The sequence below is a fragment of the Anser cygnoides genome, unplaced genomic scaffold (assembly GCF_040182565.1).
Source record: "Anser cygnoides isolate HZ-2024a breed goose unplaced genomic scaffold, Taihu_goose_T2T_genome scaffold_43_1, whole genome shotgun sequence".
Lineage (NCBI taxonomy): Eukaryota > Metazoa > Chordata > Aves > Anseriformes > Anatidae > Anser > Anser cygnoides.
The window spans coordinates 1,426,798-1,450,420 of NW_027103067.1; the positions used below are offsets into that span (position 1 = coordinate 1,426,798).

At 72.0% G+C, this 23,623-nt stretch overlaps 6 protein-coding genes across 6 annotated transcripts; 4 read left to right on the forward strand and 2 right to left on the reverse strand.

Moving 5' to 3' along the window:
• Positions 1-329: 329 nt before the first annotated feature.
• Positions 330-2,645, forward strand: LOC136789231 (type 2 DNA topoisomerase 6 subunit B-like). The gene is made up of 7 exons (XM_066989209.1): positions 330-372; positions 703-921; positions 1,609-1,810; positions 1,905-2,035; positions 2,119-2,240; positions 2,329-2,439; positions 2,516-2,645. Exons 1-7 carry the CDS (start codon positions 330-332, stop codon positions 2,618-2,620), a joined length of 933 nt encoding a protein of 310 aa, XP_066845310.1. The 3' UTR covers positions 2,621-2,645.
• Positions 2,646-4,131: 1,486 nt separating this feature from the next.
• On the forward strand, positions 4,132-7,411 carry LOC136789232 (CAAX prenyl protease 2-like). Its single transcript, XM_066989210.1, has 9 exons — positions 4,132-4,382; positions 5,238-5,340; positions 5,417-5,500; positions 5,566-5,644; positions 6,189-6,356; positions 6,440-6,511; positions 6,614-6,676; positions 6,784-7,118; positions 7,403-7,411. The coding sequence occupies exons 1-9, from the start codon at positions 4,171-4,173 to the stop codon at positions 7,409-7,411; spliced, it is 1,125 nt and encodes a 374-aa protein (XP_066845311.1). The 5' UTR covers positions 4,132-4,170.
• Positions 7,412-7,427: 16 nt separating this feature from the next.
• On the reverse strand, positions 7,428-8,850 carry LOC136789237 (zinc finger and BTB domain-containing protein 3-like). Its single transcript, XM_066989225.1, is given in 2 exon segments — positions 7,428-8,114; positions 8,116-8,850. Coding segments are annotated over 2 exon segments (1,227 nt in total). The 5' UTR covers positions 8,761-8,850; the 3' UTR covers positions 7,428-7,532.
• A 429-nt stretch (positions 8,851-9,279) lies between these two features.
• Positions 9,280-15,726, forward strand: LOC125181874 (neutral alpha-glucosidase AB-like). The gene is given in 27 exon segments (XM_066989224.1): positions 9,280-9,381; positions 10,031-10,132; positions 10,218-10,326; positions 10,411-10,538; positions 10,632-10,811; positions 11,090-11,155; positions 11,413-11,506; positions 11,593-11,677; positions 11,780-11,875; positions 11,957-12,138; positions 12,222-12,375; positions 12,822-13,057; positions 13,152-13,278; positions 13,362-13,441; positions 13,543-13,686; positions 13,789-13,885; positions 13,980-14,082; positions 14,166-14,408; positions 14,512-14,576; positions 14,668-14,744; positions 14,849-14,923; positions 15,029-15,142; positions 15,221-15,333; positions 15,412-15,433; positions 15,435-15,513; positions 15,603-15,671; positions 15,674-15,726. Coding segments are annotated over 27 exon segments (2,898 nt in total). The 5' UTR covers positions 9,280-9,361; the 3' UTR covers positions 15,712-15,726.
• Positions 15,727-17,422: 1,696 nt separating this feature from the next.
• On the forward strand, positions 17,423-21,610 carry LOC136789200 (galactosylgalactosylxylosylprotein 3-beta-glucuronosyltransferase 3-like). Its single transcript, XM_066989169.1, is given in 9 exon segments — positions 17,423-17,528; positions 17,617-17,755; positions 18,139-18,243; positions 18,245-18,467; positions 19,972-20,015; positions 20,017-20,046; positions 20,048-20,205; positions 20,208-20,257; positions 21,476-21,610. Coding segments are annotated over 9 exon segments (927 nt in total). The 5' UTR covers positions 17,423-17,449; the 3' UTR covers positions 21,575-21,610.
• Positions 21,611-21,797: 187 nt separating this feature from the next.
• On the reverse strand, positions 21,798-23,542 carry LOC136789233 (zinc finger protein 541-like). Its single transcript, XM_066989211.1, has 8 exons — positions 23,520-23,542; positions 23,099-23,231; positions 22,911-23,012; positions 22,738-22,813; positions 22,581-22,669; positions 22,413-22,490; positions 22,244-22,293; positions 21,798-22,086 (listed from the first exon to the last, which is right to left on the reverse strand). Exons 1-8 carry the CDS (start codon positions 23,540-23,542, stop codon positions 21,825-21,827), a joined length of 813 nt encoding a protein of 270 aa, XP_066845312.1. The 3' UTR covers positions 21,798-21,824.
• Between the last annotated feature and the right edge of the window lie 81 nt (positions 23,543-23,623).

Genomic DNA, 23,623 nt, shown 5'->3' on the forward strand with positions numbered 1-23,623 from the left:
GATGGGGTTGGGAACGGGGCCGGGACGGGGCCAGGAATGGGGACGGTGACGGGGACAGGACGGGGACGGGGATGGGATGGGGATGGGGACTGGGTCAGGAACGGGGACAGGATGGGGACGGGGATGGGACGGGGATGGGGACAGGGTGGGGACGGGGATGGGGACAGGACCGGGATGGGGACGGGGTTGGGAACGGGGCCGGGACGGGGCCAGGAATGGGGACGGTGACGGGGACAGGACGGGGACAGGGATGGGGACAGGGACATGGGTGGGGACAGGGATGGGGTCAGGAACGGGGACAGGATGGGGATGGGGACCGGGACAGGGACATGGACAGGGACAGGGACGGGGACAGGGATGGGAATGGGGTTGGTAACGGGGCCAGGATGGGGCCAGGAACAGGAATGGGGACAGGATGGGGACGGGGATGGGACGGGGATGGGGACAGGACGGGGACAGGACCGGGATGGGGACGGGACTGGGAACGGGGCCGGGACGGGGACAGGAACGGGGACGGTGACGGGGACAGGACGGGGACGGGGACAGGGATGGGGACGGGGACGGGGACAGGAACGGGGACGGTGACAGGGATGGGGACGGGGTGCCGGGCACTTTAGGGCCACCGAGTCCCCGCCACCTCCCCGGTGCCGCTCACCCGGGGGTGCCCACCCCCCTTTTTCTCTCCTCCCCCCCCCTCCCCAGGCTGGGGCCCCCGGCGGTGCCCCCCCTGCGCCCGGCTGCACCCGGTGGCCGGCCCCCCCATCGCGCTGCGCCTGCCCCCCGCCGCCGCCGCCGCCGGGCTGGGCGGGGAGCTCAGCGCCGTCCCCGCCGCCGCCCTCTGGCCCTGCCTGCGCCCGCGCCCCAACCTGCCCGCGCGCCTCGCCGCCGCCGCCATATCCCGGGGGACGCGGGGACACGGGGGCTGGGGACACGGGGCTGGGGACATGGGGTCATGCGGACACGGGGACACGGGGCTGGGGACATGGGGACACGGGGCTGAGGACATGGTGACACGGGGTTGGGGACACGGGGACACGGGGACATGGGGCTGGGGACATGGGGACACGGGGATGGGGACACGGGGACATGGGGACACAGGGTTGGGGACACGGCGACATGGGGACATGGGGTTGGGGACATGGGGTTGGGGACATGGGGACACGGGGACACAGCGACACGGGGTTGGGGACATGGGGACATGGGGACATGGGGTTGAGGACACGGGGACACAGGGTTGGGGACATGGGGACATGGTGACATGGGGATGGGGACATGGGGTCATGGGGACACGGGGTTGAGGACACGGGGTTGGGGACATGGGGTCATGGGGACACGGGGTTGGTGACACGGGGTTGGGGACATGGGGACACGGGGACACAGTGACATGGGGTTGGGGACACGGGGACACGGGGATGGGGACACGGGGACACTGGGTTGGGGACACAGGGACACGGGGATGGGGACACGGCGACACTGGGTTGGGGACATGGGGACACGGGGATGGGGACATGGGGACATGGGGTTGGGGACACAAGGACATGCAGACACGGGGTTGAGGACATGGGGACACGGGGTTGGGGACACGGGGCCACGGGGATGGGGACACAGGGACACGGGGTTGGGGACATGGGGACACGGGGCCACGCGGGGCCGCGTTGTCCTTGACCGCTGCCACGTCTTCTGCTACGACCCCGCGGGGCTGCCGCCCGCCCCCGCCCGCCCCGGCTCTTCCAGGACCCCTCGTGGCTGGCGGACTGGGGCCGCTTCGGCTGCGCCGCGACCCCCCGCGCCCCGCCGGCCGGCGGCGACGGTGAGGGGACGCCGGGGGTCACCTCGCGGGGGGGGGGGACACGCTTCGGGGGTCACCTCCCCGGCTCCCCCCCCCCACCTCCCCGTCCCCGCAGGGCCGGCGCCCGCCGATGCCACCTACGCGGTGACACCGGCGGCGGGGACCCCGCCGGGGACGGCCGCCCGCTGACCCTGCTCCTCTTCCTCTTCGTGCGGCACCGGGACCCCTTCCGGGCCTACGACGCGGGTGAGCGGGGGGCCGGGGTTTATGGGGGGGGGACACCCCCGGTGGCTGCTGTCCCCCCCCGGTGTCACCGCGCCGCCCCCCAGCCACCCGCCGCCTGCTGCTGGCCCACGCGGAGCCGCTGCTGCTGGGCAGCCGCCGGGCCCTGACCCGCGGCGTCCGCGCCCTCGTCCACCCGCTGCTGGAGGCGCTCAGCCGCCGGGCGCAGGTGGGAGAAGGGCCTTGGGGTGGGGGGGGCACCCCCCAAAAAAAAACCGACCCCAAAGCGCCCACCCCCGTCCCGTCCCGTCCCGCAGGGCCAGGAGCGGCTGGCGCGGGCCCTGCCGGTGGCGCTGGACGCGCTGAGCGCCGTGGTGGCCGCCAGCACCAGCGCCCGCTTCCGCCGGCGGTGCCTGCGCATCATGCAGGTGGGTGGGGGGGGGGGGGCACCCCAAAACCCCAACGCGACCCCCCCTCGGTGTCCCCCACCCCCCCCCCCCGCAGGTCGCCGACACCCCGGCGCTGGCCGCGGCCGCCCACCGGAGCCTGGCCGAAATCTCCCGCTGCCGCCTCCTGCGCTGCGCCTCCTGCGACCCCCGCGGTGGGTGAGACCCCCCCCCACCCCCATCCCCCCCCACTCCCCGAGACCCCCCCCCAGCCCCGCTCACCCCCCCCCCCTTCCATCCCCGCAGCCCCCGGAGGCGCCGGACGCGGGGGGCACGGAGCAGGGCGACCCCGGGGCGTCCCCCAGCGCGGGGGGCACCCAGGACCCCCCTCCGACCCCCCCGAGGGGGGCAGTGAGGGAGCCCCCAGGTGGTCCCCAGTTAGCCCCAGTTCCCCCAGTTAGCCCCAGTTCCCCCAATTAGCCCCAGTTCCCCCACATGTCCCCATTGGTCCCAGTCCCCTCAGTTTTCCCCCTTGGTCCCAGTTCCCCCAGTTAGCCCCAGTTGCCCCTGTTGGTCCCAGTTAGCCCCAGTTCCCCCAGTTAGACCCAGTACGCCCAGTTGTCTTTGCTGGTTCCAGTTCCCCCAGTTAGCCCCAGTTGCCCCCATTGGTCCCAGTTCCCCCAGTTAGCCCCAGTTCTCCCAGTTAGACCCAGTCTCCCCAGTTGCTTCTGTTGGTCCCAGCTCCCCGGTTCCCCCAGTTATCACCATTGGTCCCAGTTGCCCCAGTTGCCCCTGCTGGTCCCAGTTCCCCCAGTTAGCCCCAGTTCCCCCAGTTGCCCCTGCTGGCCCCAGTTCCCCCAGTTAGCCCCAGTTCCCCCAGTTGCCCCTGCTGGCCCCAGTTCCCCCAGTTAGCCCCAGTTCCCCCAGTTGCCCCTGCTGGCCCCAGTTCCCCCAGTTAGCCCCAGTTCCCCCAGTTGCCCCTGCTGGTCCCAGTTCCCCCAGTTAGCCCCAGTTCCCCCAGTTGCCCCTGCTGGTCCCAGTTCCCCCAGTTGCCCCTGCTGGCCCCAGTTCCCCCAGTTAGCCCCAGTTCCCCCAGTTGCCCCTGCTGGCCCCAGTTCCCCCAGTTAGCCCCAGTTCCCCCAGTTGCCCCTGCTGGCCCCAGTTCCCCCAGTTAGCCCCAGTTCCCCCAGTTGCCCCTGCTGGCCCCAGTTCCCCCAGTTAGCCCCAGTTCCCCCAGTTGCCCCTGCTGGTCCCAGTTCCCCCAGTTGCCCCTGCTGGCCCCAGTTCCCCCAGTTAGCCCCAGTTCCCCCAGTTGCCCCTGCTGGCCCCAGTTCCCCCAGTTGCCCCTGCTGGTCCCAGTTCCCCCAGTTAGCCCCAGTTCCCCCAGTTGCCCCTGCTGGTCCCAGTTACCCCAAGCTTCCCCAGTTAGACCCGGTTGCCCCACGTTAGCCCCAGTTCTCCCAGCCGCCCCCACTGGTCCCAGTTCCCCCAGTTGCCCCCACTACTCCCAGTCCCCCCCCCCCCGCTCTCCCCCCGCCCCTCCCCTTGCTCACTGACCACGCCCCCTCCCTTGCCCCGCCCCCCACCCCACGCCCCGCCCACCACCCACCGAAGCCCCGCCCCCAGCCCCGCCCACCACCAATCGGCACCGCCCAGCGGCGCTTAGCCCCGCCCACCCACCCGGGGCCCGCCTATCGGGGTCTGGCCACGCCCCCTCCGCGCGTGGCCCCGCCCCCGGCCCCGCCCCCCGGCGTGGCCCCGCCCCGCCGCGCCATGGCGGTGTCGGAGCCCGCGGGCGGCTCCTCCTGGGCCGCTCCGGGCCGAGCCGGGCCCGCGGCGGCACCGGGAGCGGCCCCGGGGCACGGAGCGGGCCCGGCCCCCGCTACCGCCGGGCCCGGGGCGTGCTGGGCCGCCGTGCTGGCCTGCCTCAGCCTGGCCTGCTCCTACGTGGGCAGCCTCTACGTCTGGGGCAGCCCGCTGCCGCGGTACGGGGGGCACCGGGGGGCACCGGGGGTACCGGGGGGCTGGGGGGCACCGGGGGGCACCGGAGGGGCACCGGGGGGGGGCTGGGGGGCACCGGGAGGGCTGGTGAGCACCGAGAGGGCTCCGGGGGAGGCCGGGGGGGTCGGGGGCCACCGGGGGCTATGGGGGGGCACCGGGAGGGGCTTGGGGAGAACCGGGGGGACTGGGGGGCACCGGGGGGACTGGGGGGAGGCCGGGGGAGGCCGGGGGGGTCGGGGGCCACCGGGGGCTATGGGGGGCACCGGGAGGGGCTTGGGGAGAACCGGGGGGACTGGGGGGCACCGTGGGGGGGCTGGAGGGCACCGGGAGGGCTGGTGAGCACCGAGAGGGCTCCGGGGGGCACCGGGGGGACTGGGGGAGGCCGGGGGGTCGGGGGCCACCGGGAGGCTACGGGGGGCACCGGGAGGGACTTGGGGAGAACCGGGGGGTGGCTGGGGGGCACTGGGGGTGGCTGGGGTCTTCGGGGGGGCTCCGGGGGTGGCTGGGGGGCACCGGGGACTGGGGTAGAGCCTGGGGGATCCGGGGGGGGGCTGTGGGGGCACCAAGAGGTGAGTGGGGAGCTCCAGGAGGGGCCAGGGGAGAGCCCCGGGGGGGCACCCTGGGGGTCCTGGGACTGGGGGTCGGGGGTCGGGGGCTGTAAGAAGCCTTGGGGGGGGTCGGTGAGAGGGGGGCTTTGGGGTGCTGGGGAGATGCGGGGTGCTTGAGAGGGATTTTTGGGGGTGCCGGAGGGTGGGGGGGCATTGAGGGTGTTTGAGGGGGGGGGGGTCTTGAAGGTGGGGGGGGGCTCCGTGAGGCTCCCCTGCTGACCCCCGCCGCAGGGACCACCCGTCCGTCATCAAGCGCCGCTTCACCAGCGTCCTGGTGGTGTCGGGGCTCTCCCCGGCCTTCGTGTGGCTCTGGAAGGAGCTGACGGGCATCAAGGTGAGCCTGGGGGTCCCTAATTTTTTTGGGGGGGGGAGCACCCTAATTTTTGCTTCCCCCCTTTTCTCCCCCCTAGCCAGACACCCCGCTGCCGGCGCTGCTGGGGCTGAGGCTGGAGGGGCTGGTGCCGGCCACGCTGCTGCCGCTGCTGCTCACCATGGTACGTGGGGGTGGCGGGGGGGCACGGCCCGCCATGGCCCCCCTGACCCCCCCCTGCTCCCCCAGGTCCTCTTCCTGGGGCCCCTCATCCAGCTCTCCATGGACTGCCCCTGGCGCTGGCTTGACGGCGTCAGGGGGGCTTTGGGTAAGGGGGGGGGGGACGGGGGGTGGATTGGGGGGCAGCAAGGGGTTTAGGGGGGTCTGGGGGGGTCGGTTTTGGGGGGAGGGGTTTGGGGAGGCAGTTTTGGAGGCATCGGGGGCAGGTTTGGGGGAGGAAGGTGGAGCGGGTTTTGGGGGCGTGGGGGGGGCAGGTTTGGGGATGGGTTGGGTTTTGTGGGTACAGGGGCAGGTTTCGGGGGACGGGTGGGTTTGGGGAGTGCAGGGGAGCAGGTTTGGGGGCAGAAAGTCAGGTTTTGGGGGCACGGGACGGGTTTTGGGGGTGCACGGGGGCAGGTTTTTGGGGGACAGGTGGGTTTTGGGGACACGGGGTGGGTTTTTTGGGGCACAGGGATGCAGGTTTAGGGGGGATGGGTGGGTTTTGGGGACGTGGCGTGGGTTTTGGGAGCACAGGGATAGGTTTTGGGGGCACAGGGGGGCAGGTTTGGGGGCAGGGTGGGGTTCGGGGGTGCGTGGGGGCAGGTTTTGGGGGACGGGTGGGTTTCGGGGTGGCAGCGCCTCCGTGCCCGCAGACCCCCGGCTCTGGGCGCTGTGCCTGGGCGACGTGCGCTGGCTGCGGAACCAGGTGGTGGCCCCGCTCACCGAGGAGCTCGTCTTCCGCGCCTGCATGCTGCCCATGCTGGTGCCCTGCACCGGCCCCGGCCCCGCCGTCCTCGCCTGCCCCCTCTTCTTCGGCGTGGGTGAGCGCGGCGCCCCCGGGACCCCCCCCCCCCCCCCCAAATTCCCTTCGTGCCCCCCCCTCACCGCCTCCCTCCCTCCCCAGCCCATTTCCACCACGTCATCGAGCAGCTCCGCTTCCGCCAGGGCTCCGTCGGCAGCATCTTCATGTCGGCAGGTAGGGCTGGGGGGGGTCCTGGGGGGTCTGGAGGGGGGAAATCTGTCCCCCTGTGTCCCCCCCCTCCGTGTCCCCCCCACAACCTCCCCGCTCCCCCCGCAGCTTTCCAGTTCTCCTACACGGCCGTCTTCGGCGCCTACACGGCCTTCATCTTCCTCAGGACAGGTGAGGAGGCACGGGGCTGGGGGGTGCCAAGCCCCGGGGGGGGGGGGGGGGGTCTCTGCCCTGCTGACCCCCCCGTCCGTCCGTCTGTCTGTCCGTCCGTCCCGCAGGCCACCTGGCGGGCCCGGTGCTGTGCCACTCCTTCTGCAACTCCATGGGCTTCCCGGCCGTGGGGGCTGCCCTGGAGCACCCCCGGCGCCGGGCCCTGCTCCCCTGCTACCTGCTGGGGGTGCTGCTCTTCCTGCTGCTGCTGCACCCCCTCACCGAGCCCTCCTTCTTCGGGGGGGGGGCCCGGCCTGCGCCCCCGCCCGGGCGCCCCCCCCGCCTGCTCCTGACCCGGGTTTGGGGCGCTCGCCCCCCCCACCGTGTCCTCGACCCCCCTTTTTATAGGTGCCGCCGCGGAGAGAGCTCTATTTTTGTGATTAAAGTGCTTTTAAGCGTCCGGGTGCGTTACTGGGGGGGGCACCGGGGGGGGGGGGGGGCACGGGGGGCTGCGCAGGGGGGGGGGAGCCGGGATTGGAGCCGGGGCCGGGATTCGAACCCGCGGCTCTGGCGGGCGGCGGGGGGGGGGGGTCGACTCTGACTCTCCGCGCATGCGCAGCCGCGGCCCGTGAGGGCAGCCGAGCGCCCGCAGTAATGGCAGCCAATGGGAGGGCGGCGCGGGCGTGGCCCCAAGCCCCGCCCCCTAGGCACAACGCACCGCCCGTTGGCGTCCGCGCTTTATTCCAGCCCACGTGACCTCCGTACACCCGCTCCGCCCACATCGGCGCAGGCCCCGCCCCCCGCTGCTCCGGCCCCGCCCCCGGCGGCCGCGGCCCTCCCCCGGGTCCTAGCGCCCGCCCCCCCCCGTCCGGTCCCTCTAGGGCGGGTTGCCGTGGTCGCTGTCGGCGTGGCCCAGGTGCGCGGGCAGCCCGTGGCTGTGCGCCTTGCGGATGTGCCGGTAGAGGTCCCCGGACTGCGTGTAGCTGCGCAGGCAGTGGCGGCACTCGTAGGGGCGCTCCCGGGTGTGCACGGTGGCGTGGCGGCGCAGCGTGTAGGAGCACGAGAAGGTCTTCCCGCACGTCGGGCACGTCGGCGCCTCCTCGGCGAACAGCCCGAAGCCCCCGCGCCCCTCCAGCGGCGGCAGGAACAGCGGCTCCCGCAGCGCCGGCAGCCCGAAGGCCAGCGGCTGCCCCGCCGCCTCCCTGAAGGCCGCCGCCGCCAACCCCCGGGGACCCCTCGCCGGCCCCGGGAAGAGGCCTCCGGGGCGGCGGGCGCCCGCCTCGGGCTCCTCGTCGGAGATGACGATGGCCTCCACCTTGATGGCGGCGGGCAGCAGCCCCGTGGGGGCGGCGGGCGCCCAGGGCCCCGCGCAGAGCTCCCCGGGGGCCGGCAGCTCGCCTCCGAGGAAGGCGGGCCGCGGGGCGGCCTCCGTCGAGCTGCTGGGGCTGGGCAGCGAGAGGTCCGGGGGGCCGCGCGGGGGGGCCAGTCGCCCTCCACGCCGGGCTGCGTGGTGTCGGCCACGTCCACGCAGGCCGCGGGCGGCTCGGGGGGGCCAGGGCCCGCTGCTCCTCCCCGGCCTGGCCGACCGGGCCCGGGGGCAGCGACAGCAGCAGCGGCGGCGGCAGCGGCGGCGCCCCGGGGCTGGCCGGGAGCTGCGGGAGGGCGGCGGGCGGCAGCGGGGGCCTGCCGGGGGGGTCGTCGTCGTCCTCCTCCTCCCGCTTGGTGCTGTCGGCCTCGGCCGGGGCCCGCGCCTGCAGCTTCTTCTTGCAGAGCTTGACCACGTCGTTCATGTGCAGGTAGCTGGCGGCCGCCAGCACGTCCTCCAGCGGCGTGGCGGCCAGCGCCAGGCGCCCCTCGTACATGAACTCGAGCAGCAGCCCGAAGGCGGGCGGCGTCACGATCTCGCTGTTGAGCTGCACCAGCTCGCCCTTGTCCAGCCGCTCGGCGTAGCACATGTGGAAGAAGGCGCTGCAGGCCGCCAGCACGGCGCGGTGCGCCGGGAACGGGGCGCTGCCCACCAGCACCGTGCAGTCGCACAGGAAGCCCTGAGCCCGCTGCTCCCGCAGCCCCCGCAGCAGCTGCCGGCTGTGCTCCGGGAACTCCATGGCGGGGACGGGGGCTCCCAGCCCGGCTCCGGGCCTGGCTCCGCCGCTCGGGCCCGGCCCCGCTCCCCACAAAGCCGCCGCCCCGCCCCCGCTCCGATTGGCCGCCTGGCTCTCCGTCGCGCCGCTCCTATTGGTCTTCGCGCCTGCCGCTCATATCGGCAGGCTGCTGGAGCACGCTGATTGGTTCTTTGCTAACGCCACTCATCCGTGCGGCACCTGCTCCCGCCCTCCCGGCGAAAGAAGGGGCGGGCCGCGGTTGCCATGGCAGCCGGGGCGGGGCGTTGCTGGGGAAACCGCGAGCGGGCCGGGAGGCTGCTTGTGATTGGGCGCCCAGCGCTGTCACTCCGGCTTCACCTCGCGTTCATTGGCCGGCCGCTCCCCCTCCGGCCGTGTGCACAGCGCTCTCTGATTGGCTCGCGCTCCCGCCTTTCAACCCCCGCGCGCAAATCGCGGGGCCGCGTGGGCGGGGCTACGCTACCCCGGCAACCAGGTGCGCCGGGGCGGGGCGGGAGCGCGCTCCCGGGGGGCGGGGCTCCGCGCAGCCAATGGGCGAGGCGGCGTGGGGCCGGGGGGCGGGGTCAAGGGTCAGCCCTCAGCCAAGATGGCGGCGGCGCCGGGGAGGTGAGCGCGCGGCGGGGGGGCGGGCGGCCTCTCCTCCTCCGCCCCCCTCAGTGTGAGACCCCCCCCCCCGATCCCCTCACCGGGCGGCTCCCAGCGCCACGGGATCCCCGGGACGAGGCCCGGGACCAAGGCCGAGGCCCCGCGGCCCGGTCCCCGCCCCCCGGGCACGTTGGGGCCTCCCGGCCCGGCCCCGGTTCTACCCAGACCCCCCCCCAGTTACGCCCAGACCCCTCCCGTCCGGTCCCAGTTGGTCCCGGACCTCCCGGTTACGCCCAGACCCCCCCCCCACTCCAGCCCCGGTTGCTCCCGGACCCCCCCAGCCCCGGCCCGGTTGCACCCGAGCTCCCCCGGTCCAGCCCCGCTTCCGCCCGGACCTCCCCGGTTACGCCCAGGCCCCCTCGGTTCAGCCCCGGTTGTTCCCGCCCCACCCTGGTCCAGCCCCTATTGCTCCAAGACTCCCCACCCCCAGCTCCGTCCCGGTTGCTCCCGGTCCGGTCCCAGTTCTGCCCGGACTCCCCCGGTTACACTCGGACCCCCTCGGTCCAGCCCCTGTTACTCCAAACCCCCCCCAGCCCCTTCCCGGTCCTACCCAGCCCCCCCCCCCGGTACCCCCCCGGGTAACGGCCGTGCCCTTTGCCCCGTCCCGCAGGCGGCGCCCAGCACCGGTGCTGCTGCTCTGGGCCCTTCTCGGGGCCGCGCTGGCCGTGGACCGCAGCAACTTCAAGACGTGCGAGCAGAGCGCCTTCTGCAGGTGGGTGCCCCCCCCCCCCAGGAGCCCCGCTTCCCGGTGCTGGGGGGGCCCCGTTCGAGCTGTGCCCCCCCACACACCCCCGCAGGCGGCAGCGCAGCCTCCAGCCCGGCCGCTCCCCGTACCGAGCCCTCCTCGAGTCGCTGCAGCTCGGGCCCGGCGCCGCCACGCTGCAGCTGGTCAATGAGGACACCAAGGTGCGTGCGGGGCTCCGGGGGGGGTAAATTAATTATTTGGGGGGAGGGTATGTGGTGAGCCCCCCCCCCGGTGTTTTCCCGTAGGTGCCGCTGCTGCTGGAGCTGTCGGGGCTGCGGGGGAACACGACGCGCATCCGCATCAGGGAGCTGCACCCGCTGCGGCCCCGCTACGAGGTGCCCGACGTGCTGCTGGGCGAGCCGCAGGCCGAGCCGTGAGTCCTCCGGGGGGAGGGGGGCGCGAGCAAATTTCGGGGCTCCTCCGTGACCCCCACCCCCCACCCCGTGTGTGCGCGTCCGCCCCGTAGGCTGACGGTGACGGGGCGTGAGGAGGGCAGCCTGGAGCTGGCGCTGGGCCCCGGCGGGCACCGGCTGCTGCTGACGGAGAAGCCGTTCCGCATGGACCTGCTGCGGGGCCGCGAGCTGCTGGCCAGCGTCAACGCCCGCGGGCTGCTCGTCTTCGAGCACCTCCGCCCCCGCCGCGGCTCGTGAGTACACCGGGGGGGGGGGGGAGCACGGGGGGGGGCTATGCCCGTTTCGAGCCGAGCCCCCCCCCCGGGGGGGGATTTGGGGGCCCGCCCGCCCCGGCTCCCTCCCGGTACAGGTAAACCGCGGGGTGGCGGAGGGAGGGGGGTTCTAAAATAGCGGGGGCGCCCCACGGAGGGGTTGGGGGGTACGGGGGGGCCGTGGGCGCTGACTCTCGCTGTGTTTCTGTTTCTGGCTGCACTGTCCCCCCCCCTCCCGAACACCCCCCTCTGCGCCCCAGTTTCTCGGATAAAGTTAGTAGCTCGCTCGGGAGCTTGTGGGATAAGCTCAGGAGCCTGTTCCATAGGTAATTCTGTGGCTGCTGCTGCTGCTCTGCACCTCCGTGCCCCAAATCCCTCCCCCCGCACCCAAAAATCCCCCCACCCCACCTTGGTGTGAGAGGGGCCACATCCTGATACCCCTCCCCCTGTGGTTTCGGGCTCTCGGGGCCCCCCTCCCTGCGGGTTAGCGAGCGTCCCCACTGCGTGTGTGTGTGTACGAGTGTTCCCCCCCCCTAAAAAAAAAACCCAAAACCCGTCCGTGTGCCTCGTCCCCCCCCCCCAGTGACACCCCCAAAGAGCCGGCGGCAGAGGAGGCGGCTGCCGAGGGTCAGGAGGGAGGCGCAGGGACAGAAGACGCCGACAGCCAGAGCGAGAAGGTGCTGGGGGGTGTGGGGGGGCAGCGGGGGGGTCTTTTTTTGGGGTGGGGGAGCCCTTTTTCTGATATTGTTGCTCCCTCCCCCAGCCCGCAGAGGTGGACGCGGAGGCCGCGGAGGAGCCGGGCTCGTGGGAGGAGACGTTCAAGACGCACACGGACTCCAAACCCAACGGTGAGGGCAGCGCCGGGCCTGGGGGCACAGGGACCCCCCCCGATGGTGTGGGGGCCTCCGTGGGGTGGGGGCGTCTCTAATTTCGCCCCGGCTCCCCCCCAGGACCCACGTCGGTGGGGCTGGACTTCTCCCTGCCCGGCTTCGAGCACGTCTACGGCATCCCCGAGCATGCGGACAACCTGCGGCTGCGCACCACCGAGTGAGTTTTTTTTGGGGGGGGGGGGGGTGCGGGGGGCCCTCTGGCGCCGCGGGGGGGATTCTGACAGCCTGCCCTCCTGCAGGGGGGCGACCCGTACCGCCTCTACAACCTGGACGTCTTCCAGTACGAGCTCTACAACCCCATGGCGCTCTACGGCTCCGTCCCGCTGCTGCTGGCCCACAGCGCCCGCAGCACCCTCGGCGTCTTCTGGCTCAACGCCGCCGAGACCTGGGTGGACATCAGCTCCAACACCGCCGGCAAGGTGCGGCACGGCGTTCCCGGGGCGGGGGGGGGCCACGAAGCCTCGCGACCCCCCCTCCGCGAGCCTTTGTGGCCGTCCCGCAGACGCTTTTCGGGAAGCTGCTGGACTACATGCAGGGCGGCGGCGAGACGCCGCAGACCGACGTGCGCTGGATGTCGGAGAGCGGCATCATCGACGTCTTCCTGCTGCTCGGCCCCGCGCCCGCCGACGTGGCGGGGCAGTACGCCGCCCTCACCGGTACACAGGGGGGGCTTCGGGGGGCTTTAAGCCCGCGTTTCTGGGGGCTTGACACGCGTTTTGGGGGCTGGCAAACCCACGTTTTGGGGCTTAAGCCTTCCCACCGGGGGCTTAAACGTGCGTTTTGGGGGCTTAAACGTGCGTTTTGGGGGCTTAAACCCGCGTTTTGGGGGCTTAAACCCGCGTTTTGGGGCTTAAACCCGCGTTTTGGGGGCTTAAACGCGCGTTTTGGGGGCTTAAACCCGCGTTTTGGGGGCTTAAACGCGCGTTTTGGGGGCTTAAACCCGCGTTTTGGGGGCTTAAACGCGCGTTTTGGGGGCTTAAACCCGCGTTTTGGGGGCTTAAACCCGCGTTTTGGGGGCTTAAACCCGCGTTTTGGGGGCTTAAACCCGCGTTTTGGGGGTTTACCCGATGCGGGGACCCCGTGCTGAGCCCGCTCGCCGCAGGCACCCAGGCGCTGCCGCCGCTCTTCGCCCTGGGCTACCACCAGAGCCGCTGGAACTACAACGACGAGGAGGACGTGGCGGCGGTGGAGCGGGGCTTCGAGGAGCACGCCATCCCCTGCGACGTGCTCTGGCTCGACATCGAGCACGCCGACGGCAAGCGCTACTTCACCTGGGACCCCAGCAAGTTCCCCCAGCCCCGCGCCATGCTCGAGCGCCTGGCCGCCAAGAAGCGCAAGGTCGGGGGGTCCCCGGCTGGGATGGGGGCGCCGAGGGGGGTTGCGGGACCCCCCGGGTTTCCTACGGTGATTTTTTTGCCCCCCTCCCCCGCAGATGGTGAGCATCGTGGACCCGCACATCAAGGTGGACAGCGCCTACCGCGTGCACAGCGAGCTGCGCGCCCGCGGCTTCTACGTCAAGACCAAGGACGGCGGCGACTACGAGGGCTGGTGTTGGCCGGGTGAGCGGGGCTGAGGGGCTGGGGGGTCCTGGGGGGCGCAGGGAGCCGTGCTAACATCCCCCCACCCTCCCCGCCGCCCGCAGGCTCGGCGGCGTACCCCGACTTCACCAACCCCGAGATGCGCGCCTGGTGGGCCTCCATGTTCGCCTACGACCAGTACGAGGTGGGAGCAGCCCCGTCACCGTTCTCCCCCCAAATCATCACTGTAACGCCCCCAAATCGTCGCTGTGACCCCCAAATCATTTCTGTGCCCCCCACCCCAAGGGCTCGACCGAGAACCTCTTCACCTGGAACGACATGAACGAGCCGTCGGTGTTCAGCGGCCCCGAGGTGACGATGCACAAGGACGCCGTGCACCACGGCGGCTGGGAGCACCGCGACCTCCACAACCTCTACGGCTTCTACGTGGTGAGCCTGGGCCCCCCCGGCCAGCAGGACCCCCCCGGCCAGCAGGACCCCCCCTCAAGCCCCTTTTTTTCCTCCCCCCAACCATTTTTTCCTCCCCCCCAGCAAATGGCGACGGCCGAGGGGCAGATCCAGCGCTCGGGCGGGCGGCAGCGCCCCTTCGTGCTGAGCCGAGCCTTCTTCGCCGGCTCCCAGCGCTACGGTGAGGATGAGGACGAAGCAGGGACCCTCCTGCGCTCCCACCGTCCCGTTTCCTCCCCCCCAGGAGGGTCTCAGGCACGTTTTCCCCCCCCCAGGCGCCGTGTGGACGGGCGACAACGCGGCCGAGTGGGGAGCACCTGAAGATTTCCATCCCCATGTGCCTGAGCTTCGGGCTGGCCGGGCTCTCCTTCTGCGGCGGTGAGCGGCGCCTCGCCCTTCTTTTTGGGGGGGGGGGTTTAGCACCATTTTGGGGCCCCCCCGACCCCCGTCCGTCCCCGCAGCGGACGTGGGGGCTTCTTCAAGAACCCGGACGCGGAGCTGCTGGTGCGCTGGTACCAGGCGGGCGCCTTCCAGCCCTTCTTCCGCGCCCACGCGCACCTGGACACGGTGCGCCGCGAGCCCTGGCTCTTCGGCGAGGAGAACGCGGCGCTGATCCGCGGCGCCGTGCGCCAGCGCTACGCCCTGCTGCCCTTCTGGTACACCGCCTTCTACCGCTGCCACCGCCACGGGCTGCCCGTCATGAGGTGAGCCGGGCGGGGGGGGGGGCCCCAAATCCAAATCCCCCCCTCCCCAAATCCCCCCCACGCTCACAATTCCCTGATTTTTTCCCCCGCTCTCCCCCTCCAGACCTCTCTGGATGGAGTACCCCGAGGACACCACCACCTTTGCCATGGACGACCAGTACTTAATTGGTGAGTAGGGCCCCCCAGGACCCCCCCCCCCGGCCCCGGGGCACCCCCCAGGTGCTGAGCCAGCCCCCCCCCCCCCCCCCTTTTTCCGCAGACAGGGCGCTGCTGGTGCACCCCGTCACGGAGCAGGGCGCCCGCGGCGTGCAGGTCTACCTGCCCGGCAAGGGCGAGGTAAGCCGGGGGGGGTCTGGAGAAGACTTGCAGGGTATTTTTTTGGGGGGGGGGGACACGTTTTTTGGGGGCCACACCCCCGTCTCATCGCCCTCTGCCCCCAGGTGTGGTACGACGTCGCCTCGCACCAGAAGCACCACGCGCCCCAGACGCTCTACGTGCCCGTGACCATGAGCAGCGTGCGTGGGGACGGGGCTGGGGGGGCCACGTGGGGGCGCAGAGGGGCAGGGGGGGTCAGGGTGGCTGATATTTCCTGTGTCGTCCCCCCCCCCGGCCCCCCACAGATCCCCGTGTACCAGCGCGGCGGCACCGTGGTGCCACGGCAGGACCGCGTGCGGCGCTCCACCGAGTGCATGAAGGGCGACCCTTTCACCCTCTACGTGGCGCTGAGCCCCCAGGTGAGCACAGCACCGCGGGGGCTCCCCAAAGCCCCCCACAACCCCCCCCAGGCCCCCCCTGACCCCCCTATCCTGCAGGGCACAGCCGAAGGCGACCTCTTCCTGGACGACGGGCAGAGCTTTGACTACGCCACGGCATCGCGCTACCTCCACCGCCGCTTCACCTTCGCCAGCAACACGCTGACGGCCAGGTAACCCCCCAAAAGCCCCCCTCGGCCCCCCTCAAATTGTGGGGGCGCCTCCCTCCACGCCCCTCTTGCCCCCCCCAGTTCTGCGGACCCCCAGGGGCAGCTTCGAGACCCCGGCGTGGGTGGAGCGTGTGGTGATCCTCGGCGCGGGGAAGCCGGCGGCCGTCGTTCTCCGTCCTGCAGGTGAGTAGGGGGATGGGAGGGGGCTCTGGGGGGGTCCTGGGGCTGCTGTGTCCCCCCCCTCACCCCGTTGTGTGCCCCTCCCTCGGCAGGCGGCCCCGAGACTCGCCTCGACTTCCAGCATGAGGCCGAGACCTCCGTCCTCACCGTGCGCAAGCCGGGGTCCGCATCGGCGCCGACTGGGCCATCGTCCTGCGATAATGCAGGGGGGGCTGCTGTGAGATGGGGGGTGGGGGTGCGGGGGGCCCCCCCCTCCTCTGGGACCCCTCTGGGCCCCTCTCGCCCCCCCCCCTCGCTGCCACAGGGGGGTTTGCCCCTGGTTGTTTTGGGGCCTTGGGGTGTGGGAGGGCTGCTGCTGACCCCTCCCCTGTTGCCCCCTCCCAGTTCGGGGTGGGGGGAGCAGTGCCGGGCTGGTGGGGGCTGGGGACCAAGACTGTGAGCCCCCCAAACCCCGAGCCCCCCCAGCCCCACAACTCCCCCCCCCCCCAAAATTCCCCCCCGTGCCCCCAGCAACACCTCCTGCCCCCCCCCTTTTCTTTCCTTGTCCCCTCCTCCTTTTTTTGCCCCCCTCCCCCTTTTTCTGCCCCCCCCCCCTTCTGCCTCCCCCTCCCCCCAGTTGCCGTGGGGGGGCAGCAGGGGTTGGGGGAGCCCTCTTCCCCCCCCCCTCCAGTGCTGGGGGGGGGGAGGGACAAAACCGGGCCCCCACCCCCTCTCCTCTTCTTGAGGGGCGGGGGGGGGGCCGGGGGCGCTGCCCCCGCGCGGATTTTGATAAAACACGAATAAAAAACGGAAAAAAAAAAAAAAAAACGGAAAAAAAAAGAAACGGAAAAAGTGGAGCGGGGGAGGGAACCATTGCGCTGCGGGTGGCGGTGCCGCACGGACCCGTTTGAAGGACGGACCGCGGCCGGAAGTAGCGGTCGGAGTGTAACGGCGCTGGCCGGAAGTGCCGGCCCGGCCCGGCCCGGCCCGGCCCGGCGGAGGCTGCGCGGCCCCGGCCCGGTTCCGGTCCCCAAGGCCCCGGTTCCGGGCCCCGCCCCCGCCGCGGTGAGTTCCGGTAGCCCCGGCCCCGTGGGTTGGCCCCCCCCCGGTCTCCATGGCAACGGCGCCACGTCCGCACGGCCCGTGGGCACCGGGACTGGGAGCACTGGGAGGGACCGGGGGGAACTGGGACGGGTTGGAGGGGACAGGGAGGGACTGGGGGGGACCGGGACATGCTGGGGGTACTGGGAGGGACTGGGATGGACTGGGACGGGCTGGTGCTGGTCGCGCTGGGGCTTTCTGTGGGGTACTGGGTTATACTGGGACGTACTGGGGGGGACTGGGACATACTGGGGGAGACTGGCATGGACTGGGAAGGACTGGGGGGGCTGGGATGTACTCAGGGGAACTTGAAAGGGTTGGGGTGGGACTGGGATGTACTGGGGGGACTGGGATGGATTGGGGGGTACTGGGACATACGGGGGGCTGATGTTGGCTGTACTGGGGCTTTCTGGGGGGAACTGGGATGGATTGGGGTGGACTGTGGCCATAATGGGGGGACTGGGCGGGCTGGGGTGTACTGGGGGGGGACTGGGGGGGACTGGAATGGACTGGGGGCACTGGGCCATACAGCGGAGGCTGGTGCTGGCTGCACTGGGGCTTTCTATGATATACTGGGAGGGGGCTGGGGGGAGCTTGGGCCATACTGGGAGGGGCTGGGACATACTGGGGACATAATGGGAGGGACTGGGACGTACTGGGAGGAACTGGGACGTACTGGGAGGGAACTGGTATGGATGGGGGCTGGTGCTGACCCCGGTGGATCTTTCTGCGCAGCTGGGGGGGACTGGGAGGAACTGGGGGCTGCGGGGCCGGACCCCCACCGCCCTCCCCCCAGGTCCCCCCCCTCACCCCCCCCCCACCCCGTTGCCCCCCCAGGCCCCCCCGCCCCCCCCTGGCCATGCTGAGGCTGAGGCACGTCTTCCTCGTCTACTTCGTGGTGTCGCTGCTGGGGCTGCTCTGCGCCCTGCTGCAGCTCGGTGAGGGGCCGGGGGGGGGGGGGGGCACAGAGCTCTGCTGACCTCCCCCCTCATTTAATTCCCCCCCCCGGTTAATTCCCCCCCCCAGGGCAGCCCTGTGACTGCTCCCGGCTGCTGCGGGGCGCTGAGCAGCGCCTGGCCCAGCTCCAGGCCCAGCTGCGGCGGGGGGCACCGAGCCGGGGGGCGCCGCTGCCGACCATCTACGTGGTGACCCCCACCTACGCCAGGTGAGAGCCCGGGGCGTTTATTTGCCCCCCCCCCCCCGGACATTTTATTCCCCCCCCCCGTTACATTTTCTCCCTCCTCTGGGACGTTTTATCCCCTTCCCGTGCTGTTTCCCCCCCTTTTCTATTTATTTCCCCCCACGATCTTTATTCTCCCCCCCATTATATTCCCCCCTCCCATTATATTTTTACCCCCCGTGCTATTTATTCCCCCCCACGACATTTTATTCCCTTCCCGTGCCGTTCCCCCCCCTTCCTACATATCCCCCCCCTACTCTCCCTATCCCCCCCCTATTATTTTTCTCCCTCCCCCCGTTATTTCCCTGACCCCCCCCGCCGTTTCCTTGCCCCCCCCCCCCAAAATTAACCCCCCCCCCCCCCCGCAGGCCGGTGCAGAAGGCGGAGCTGGTCCGCCTGTCCCAGACCCTCCTGCACGTGCGGGCGCTGCACTGGGTGGTGGTGGAGGACGCGGCCGCCCCCACGGCGCTGGTGGGGGCTGCTGGCGGCCAGCGGGGTGCCCTTCACCCACCTGCACGCCCCCACCCCCCCCGAGCGCCGCCGCCGCCCCGGGGACCCCTCCTGGCTGCGGCCCCGCGGGGTCGAGCAGCGCAACCGGGCCCTGCAGTGGCTGCGGGACACGCGGGCGCCCGGCGAGCGCGCCGTCGTCTACTTCGCCGACGACGACAACACCTACAGCCTGCGGCTCTTCGAGGAGGTGCGGACCCCCCCGGACCCCCTGAGGTTTCTTAGCCCCCCCCCCACCCCAAATTCGCCCAGACACCCCCCCCCCCCCCCACCCCCAAGTCCCCTCTCGCTGCTCAGGTCCCTTTGAGCTGCCCCAAAGGGCCTCAGGAGAACCCTGCTGCCCCCCCGGACCCCCCCCCGGACCCCCCCGAGGTTTCTCAGCCCCCCCCCCCCACCCCAAATTCGCCCAGATACCCCCCACCCCCACCCACCCCCAAGTCCCCTCTCGCTGCTCAGGTCCCTCTGAGCTGCCCCAAACGGCCTCAGGGGAACCCTGCTGCCCCCCCGCAGCCCCGTTTCTGCCCCCCCGCAGCCCCGTTTCTGCCCCCCCCCCCCCCAGCCCCACATTTCCTCTACTTCTCTGTTCCCCCCTCAGCCCCCCCACGTTTTCCCCTGAATTCCACCCCAGAGCTCCTTATTCCCCCCATTCCCCCCCATTTCCCTCCCTTTACCCCCTCCAAGCCCCCCACTCCCCCCTTTACCCCCCCAGCCCCCCGTTTCTGCCCCATTCCCCCCTCCAGCCCCCCCTTCCCCCCCCTTTACCCCCCCAGACCTTTATTTCCCCCTTTACTCCCCCCAGCCCCTTGTTTCCCCCTTTATCCCCCCCCCCCATCCCCTGTTTCCCCCCTTTATCCCCCCCCCCCATCCCCCCAAACTCCCCTTCTACCCCCCAAGTCCCCTGTTTCCCCCCCCAGCCCCCTGTTTCCCCCCTTTATCCCCCCAAATCCCCTTCTTCCCCCCCCTAGCCCCTGTTTCCCCCCAGCCCCTTGTTTCCCCCCTTTATCCCCCCTTTTTCCCCCTTTATCCCCCCAAATCCCCTTCTACCCCCCCAGCCCCCTGTTTCCCCCCTTCTACCCCCAAATCCCCTTCTACCCCCCAAATCCCCTTCTACCCCCCCAAGCCCCGTTTCCCCCCCAGCCCTTTGTTTCCCCCCTTTATCCCCCCAAATCCCCTTCTACCCCCCAGCCCCCCATTTCCCCCCTTTATCCCCCCAAATCCCCTTCTACCCCCCAGCCCCGTTTCCCCCCCCCAGCCCCCTGTTTCCCCCCTTTATCCCCCCTTTTTCCCCCCTTTATCCCCCCAAATCCCCTTCTACCCCCCCCCCCAGCCCCCTGTTCCCCCCCAGCCCCGTTTCCCCCTTTATCCCCCCACATCCCCTTCTACCCCCAAATCTCCTTCTACCCCCCGTCCCCTGTTTCCCCCTTTATCCCCCCTTTTTCCCTCCTTTATCCCCCCAAATCCCCTTCTACCCCCCCAGCCCCCCGTTTCCCCCTTCTACCCCCCCAAGTCCCCTTCTACCCCCCCCAGCCCCCCGTTTCCCCCCCCTTTATCCCCCCCAAGTCCCCTTCTACCCCCCCCAGCCCCCCCTTTTCCCCCTTTATCCCCCCACCTCCCCTTCTAACCCCCCCCAGCCCCCTATTTCCCCCTTCCCCTCTTTTATACCCCCCCTAACCCCCCCGTCCCCCCCCCCCCAGATGCGCAGCACCCGCCGCGTGGCCGTCTGGCCGGTGGGGCTGGTGGGGGCTGCGCTTCGAGCGGCCGCTGGTGGCGGGGGCGCGTGGTGGGCTTCCACACGGCCTGGAAGCCCGAGCGCCCCTTCCCGCTGGACATGGCCGGCTTCGCCGTGGCGCTGCCCCTGCTCCTCGCCCGCCCCGGCGCCCGCTTCGACCCCGCCGCCGAGCGGGGGTACCTGGAGAGCAGCCTCCTGGGGGGCTCGTCACCCCCGCCCAGCTCGAGCCCAAGGCCGACAACTGCACCCAGGTGGGGGCTGGGGGGGGGGGGGCCGGGGAGCCCAGGGGGGGACCTGGGGGAGGGGGGTCCTAAAGGGGTGCAGGACAGAGTAGGGTGGGCCAGAGGTCGCGTAGGGGTGGGGGGGGGGGTCCTGAGCCTCCTGGGGGGTCCTGGGGATCCTGAGCCTCCTGGGGGGGTCCTGGGGAGCCTGAAGGACCTGTAGGGGTGGGGGATCCCGGGGGGGTCCCAAAGGGGTGCAGGCCAGGGTGGGCCAGAGGTCACAAGAGGTCACATAGGGGTGGGGGGGGGTCCTGAGCCTCCTGGGGGGGTCCCGAGCTTCTTGGGGGGGTCCTGGGATCCTGAGCCCCCTGGGGGGTCCTGGGTGGGGGTCCCAAAGGGGGTCCCAAAGGGGTGCAGGACAGGGTAGGCCAGAGGTCACATAGGGGTGGGGGGGGGGTCCTGGGCATCCTGAGCCCCCTGGGGGGTCCTGGGGAGCTCTCTGGGGGGTCCTGGGCATCCTGAGCCTCCTGGGGGGGTCCTGAGCCCCCGGGGGGTCCTGGGGAGCCTGAAGGACCCGTAGGGGTGTGGGGTGGGGGGGCCTGGGGAGCCCGGGGGGTCCTGGGCGGGGGGTCCCAAAGGGGTGCAGGCCAGGGTGGGCCAGAGGTCACATAGGGGTGGGGGGGGGTCCTGGGCATCCTGAGCCCCCCTGGGGGGTCCTGGGGAGCTCCCTGGGGGTCCTGGGCATCCTGAGCCTCCTGGGGGGGGGTCCTGAGCCCCCGGAGGGGTCCTGGGGAGCCTGAAGGACCCGTAGGGGTGGGGGTGGGGGGTCTGGGGAGCCTGGGGGTCCTGGGGGGGGTCCTGGGGGGGTCCCGGGGTGGGTCCCAAAGGGGTGCAGGCCAGGGTGGGCCAGAGGTCACATAGGGGTGGGTGGGTGGGTGGGGGGTCCTGGGGATCCTGGGGGGTCCTGGGCATCCTGAGCCTCCTGGGGGTCCTGGGAGCCTGAAGGACCCGCAGGGGAGTGGGGTGGGGGGTCCTGGGGCACCTGAGCCTCCTGGGGGGGGGAGCCTGGGGTCTCGTAGGGCTGGGGGGGTCCGGGGAGCCTGGGGTCTCCAAGCGGATGCGGGTGGGAGGGTCCCAGGGGTCCCGAACCTCCCGGAGGGGGTCCCGGGGTCCCATAGGGGCACGGGGTGGGGGTCCCGAGCCCCCCCCCCCGCTGGCTGACGGGGGTGTTTCTGTGCCCCCCCCCAGGTGCTGGTGTGGCACACGCGCACGGAGAAGCCCAAACTGCGCCAGGAGGAGCAGCTGCAGCGCCAGGGCCGCGGCTCCGACCCCCGCATCGAGGTGTGAGGGACCCCCCCCCCACTTTGGGGACCCCCCTCCAATTTGGGGACCCCCCTCCAATTTGGGGACCCCCCTCCAATCTGGGGACCCCCCTCGGCAGCTGGGGCCCCGCCAGGGATGCGCCAGATGTGGGGACGCCGCCCCCCCCCCCCAAGGGTCCCTACAAGCGGGGGCGCGTTGGATGCGGGGCCACCCGGCTTTTATTTATGGGGGCTTCAAATTGCCCCCCCCCATCACACGGGGTGCCCCCCCCCATTCACATGGGGCCCCCCAGCGCCCCCGCGGCTCCTCTGCAATAAACTCTTCTCCTCCAGCCTTGTCCGTGTCCAGGGGGGCCCGGCGCACCCGGGACCCCCCCCAGGGCGGGGGGCTCGCGGCGGGGTGGGGGGGGGCTGCAGCAAGCGGCCCCCCAGGGCAGGAGCCCAGGGCGGGGGCAGGAAGGGGGGGCCCCCCCCCAGCCCTCCTGCTGCCGGTGGATCTTCATGTGGGCGTTGCGGCTCTTGATTTTGGGGAAGATCCTGGGGGAAACGGGGCCAGTGAGGGAGACGGGGGGGGTCTGCGCACCCCCCAGACCCCTTTTGGGCCCCCCCAGACCCCTTTTGGGCCCCCCCAGACCCCTTTTGGGCCCCCCAGTCCCTTTTCTGCCCCCCCCTCCCTTTTGGGCCCCCCACGTACTTGCCGCAGAGCTTGCAGGGGAAGCGGGCACCGAGGGCTTCGGGTGGCGCCTGGGAAACAGGGAGGCAGGAGGGGGGTCCCGACCCCGCCCCGGTGCTACGGGGGGGTCCCCAGAGCCCCCCCCCCCCCCCCCGTGGTTGGGGGTCCCCAAACCGCCCCCCCCCCGTACCTGCCTGCGCACCCTCCCCAGCCGCGCTTTGTGCAGGTAGTAGAACTCCACGCACTGCGTCGTCCGCTTGGAGGGTACCTGGGGGGGGGGGGGCAGGCATTTTTGGGGCGCCCCCAGGCAATTGCAGGGTTTTTTTTTTGGGGGGGGGGGGGGGGGGCACAGCCTCACCGCCCGCTGGATGCGCGCGAAGTCCTTCCCGTGCCGCGCCAGCGCCTGGGCGAAGAGGCGCCGCTCGCGGGGGCTCCAGGCGTCGCTGCCTGCGGGGGGGCTCGGTGGGGGTGCTGGGGGGCACAAGCCCGGACCCCCCCCCGAAGCCCCCCCTCACCAGCGTAGTGGTACCCGGCCAACGGGTGCGCCTCAGGCCAGGCCGGTGTCCCCAGCAGCAGCAGCTCCAGGGCTCCCTTGGTTTTTTGGGGGGGCGCAGAGAGATTTGGGGCAAGGTTGGGGGTTTTTTTTTTAGGGGGGCCACCCCCCGACCCCCCCCCCTTCCCACCTTACCGTCAGGCTGCCGCGGGCACGGGCCAGGCAGTGCAGGGCCAGCTCGGTGTTGGTGCCCCCCCGGCACGGCGCTGGAGCAGGCCAGGGCCAGCAGCATCTCCACTGGGGGGGGGGCACAATCAGGATGCTGCCCCTCCCCCCCGAAGACCCCCCCCCCCCCCAAATTTTGGGGTGGGGGGGGGCCTCACCTTGCCGCTGGGTCGCGGGGTCCCCCTCCAGCCCGGGCCAGGGGCTCCAGGCCAGCGTTGCCCCCCGGGGGGTCCGGGCGCAGCCCCCGCCTCCGGCACGGCCGCCTGGAAACCGGAGCCCACGTTGATCTGCCTGGGGGGGGGGCACAAAAAGGAGTCACGGTGCCCCCCCCCCCCCAAAATACCCCCCCCCCAAATCCCCCCCCCCCCATTTCCCCCACTCACGGAGCTTTGAGGCGCAGCGGGTCGGGGGAGCCGGGAGGGCTGTCCCCCCCCCCCGGAGCTCAGCCCCCCAAAAGCCCCGGCCCCAAGCGCCCCGGGTCCAGCATGGGGGGGGGCCGGTACCGGGGGGCCCCCCCGAGACCGAGGCGGCTCCGGTAAGGGGGGGGCGGCCCCTTGGGGGGGGGGGCCCTGGGGGGACCTGGGGGGGGAGAGAGGGGTCATGAGGGCGGCCCGTGGCTCCCCCCCCCCCCATTATCCCCCCCCCCCATTGTGCCCCCCCATTGTGTGCCCCCCCCCCCAGCT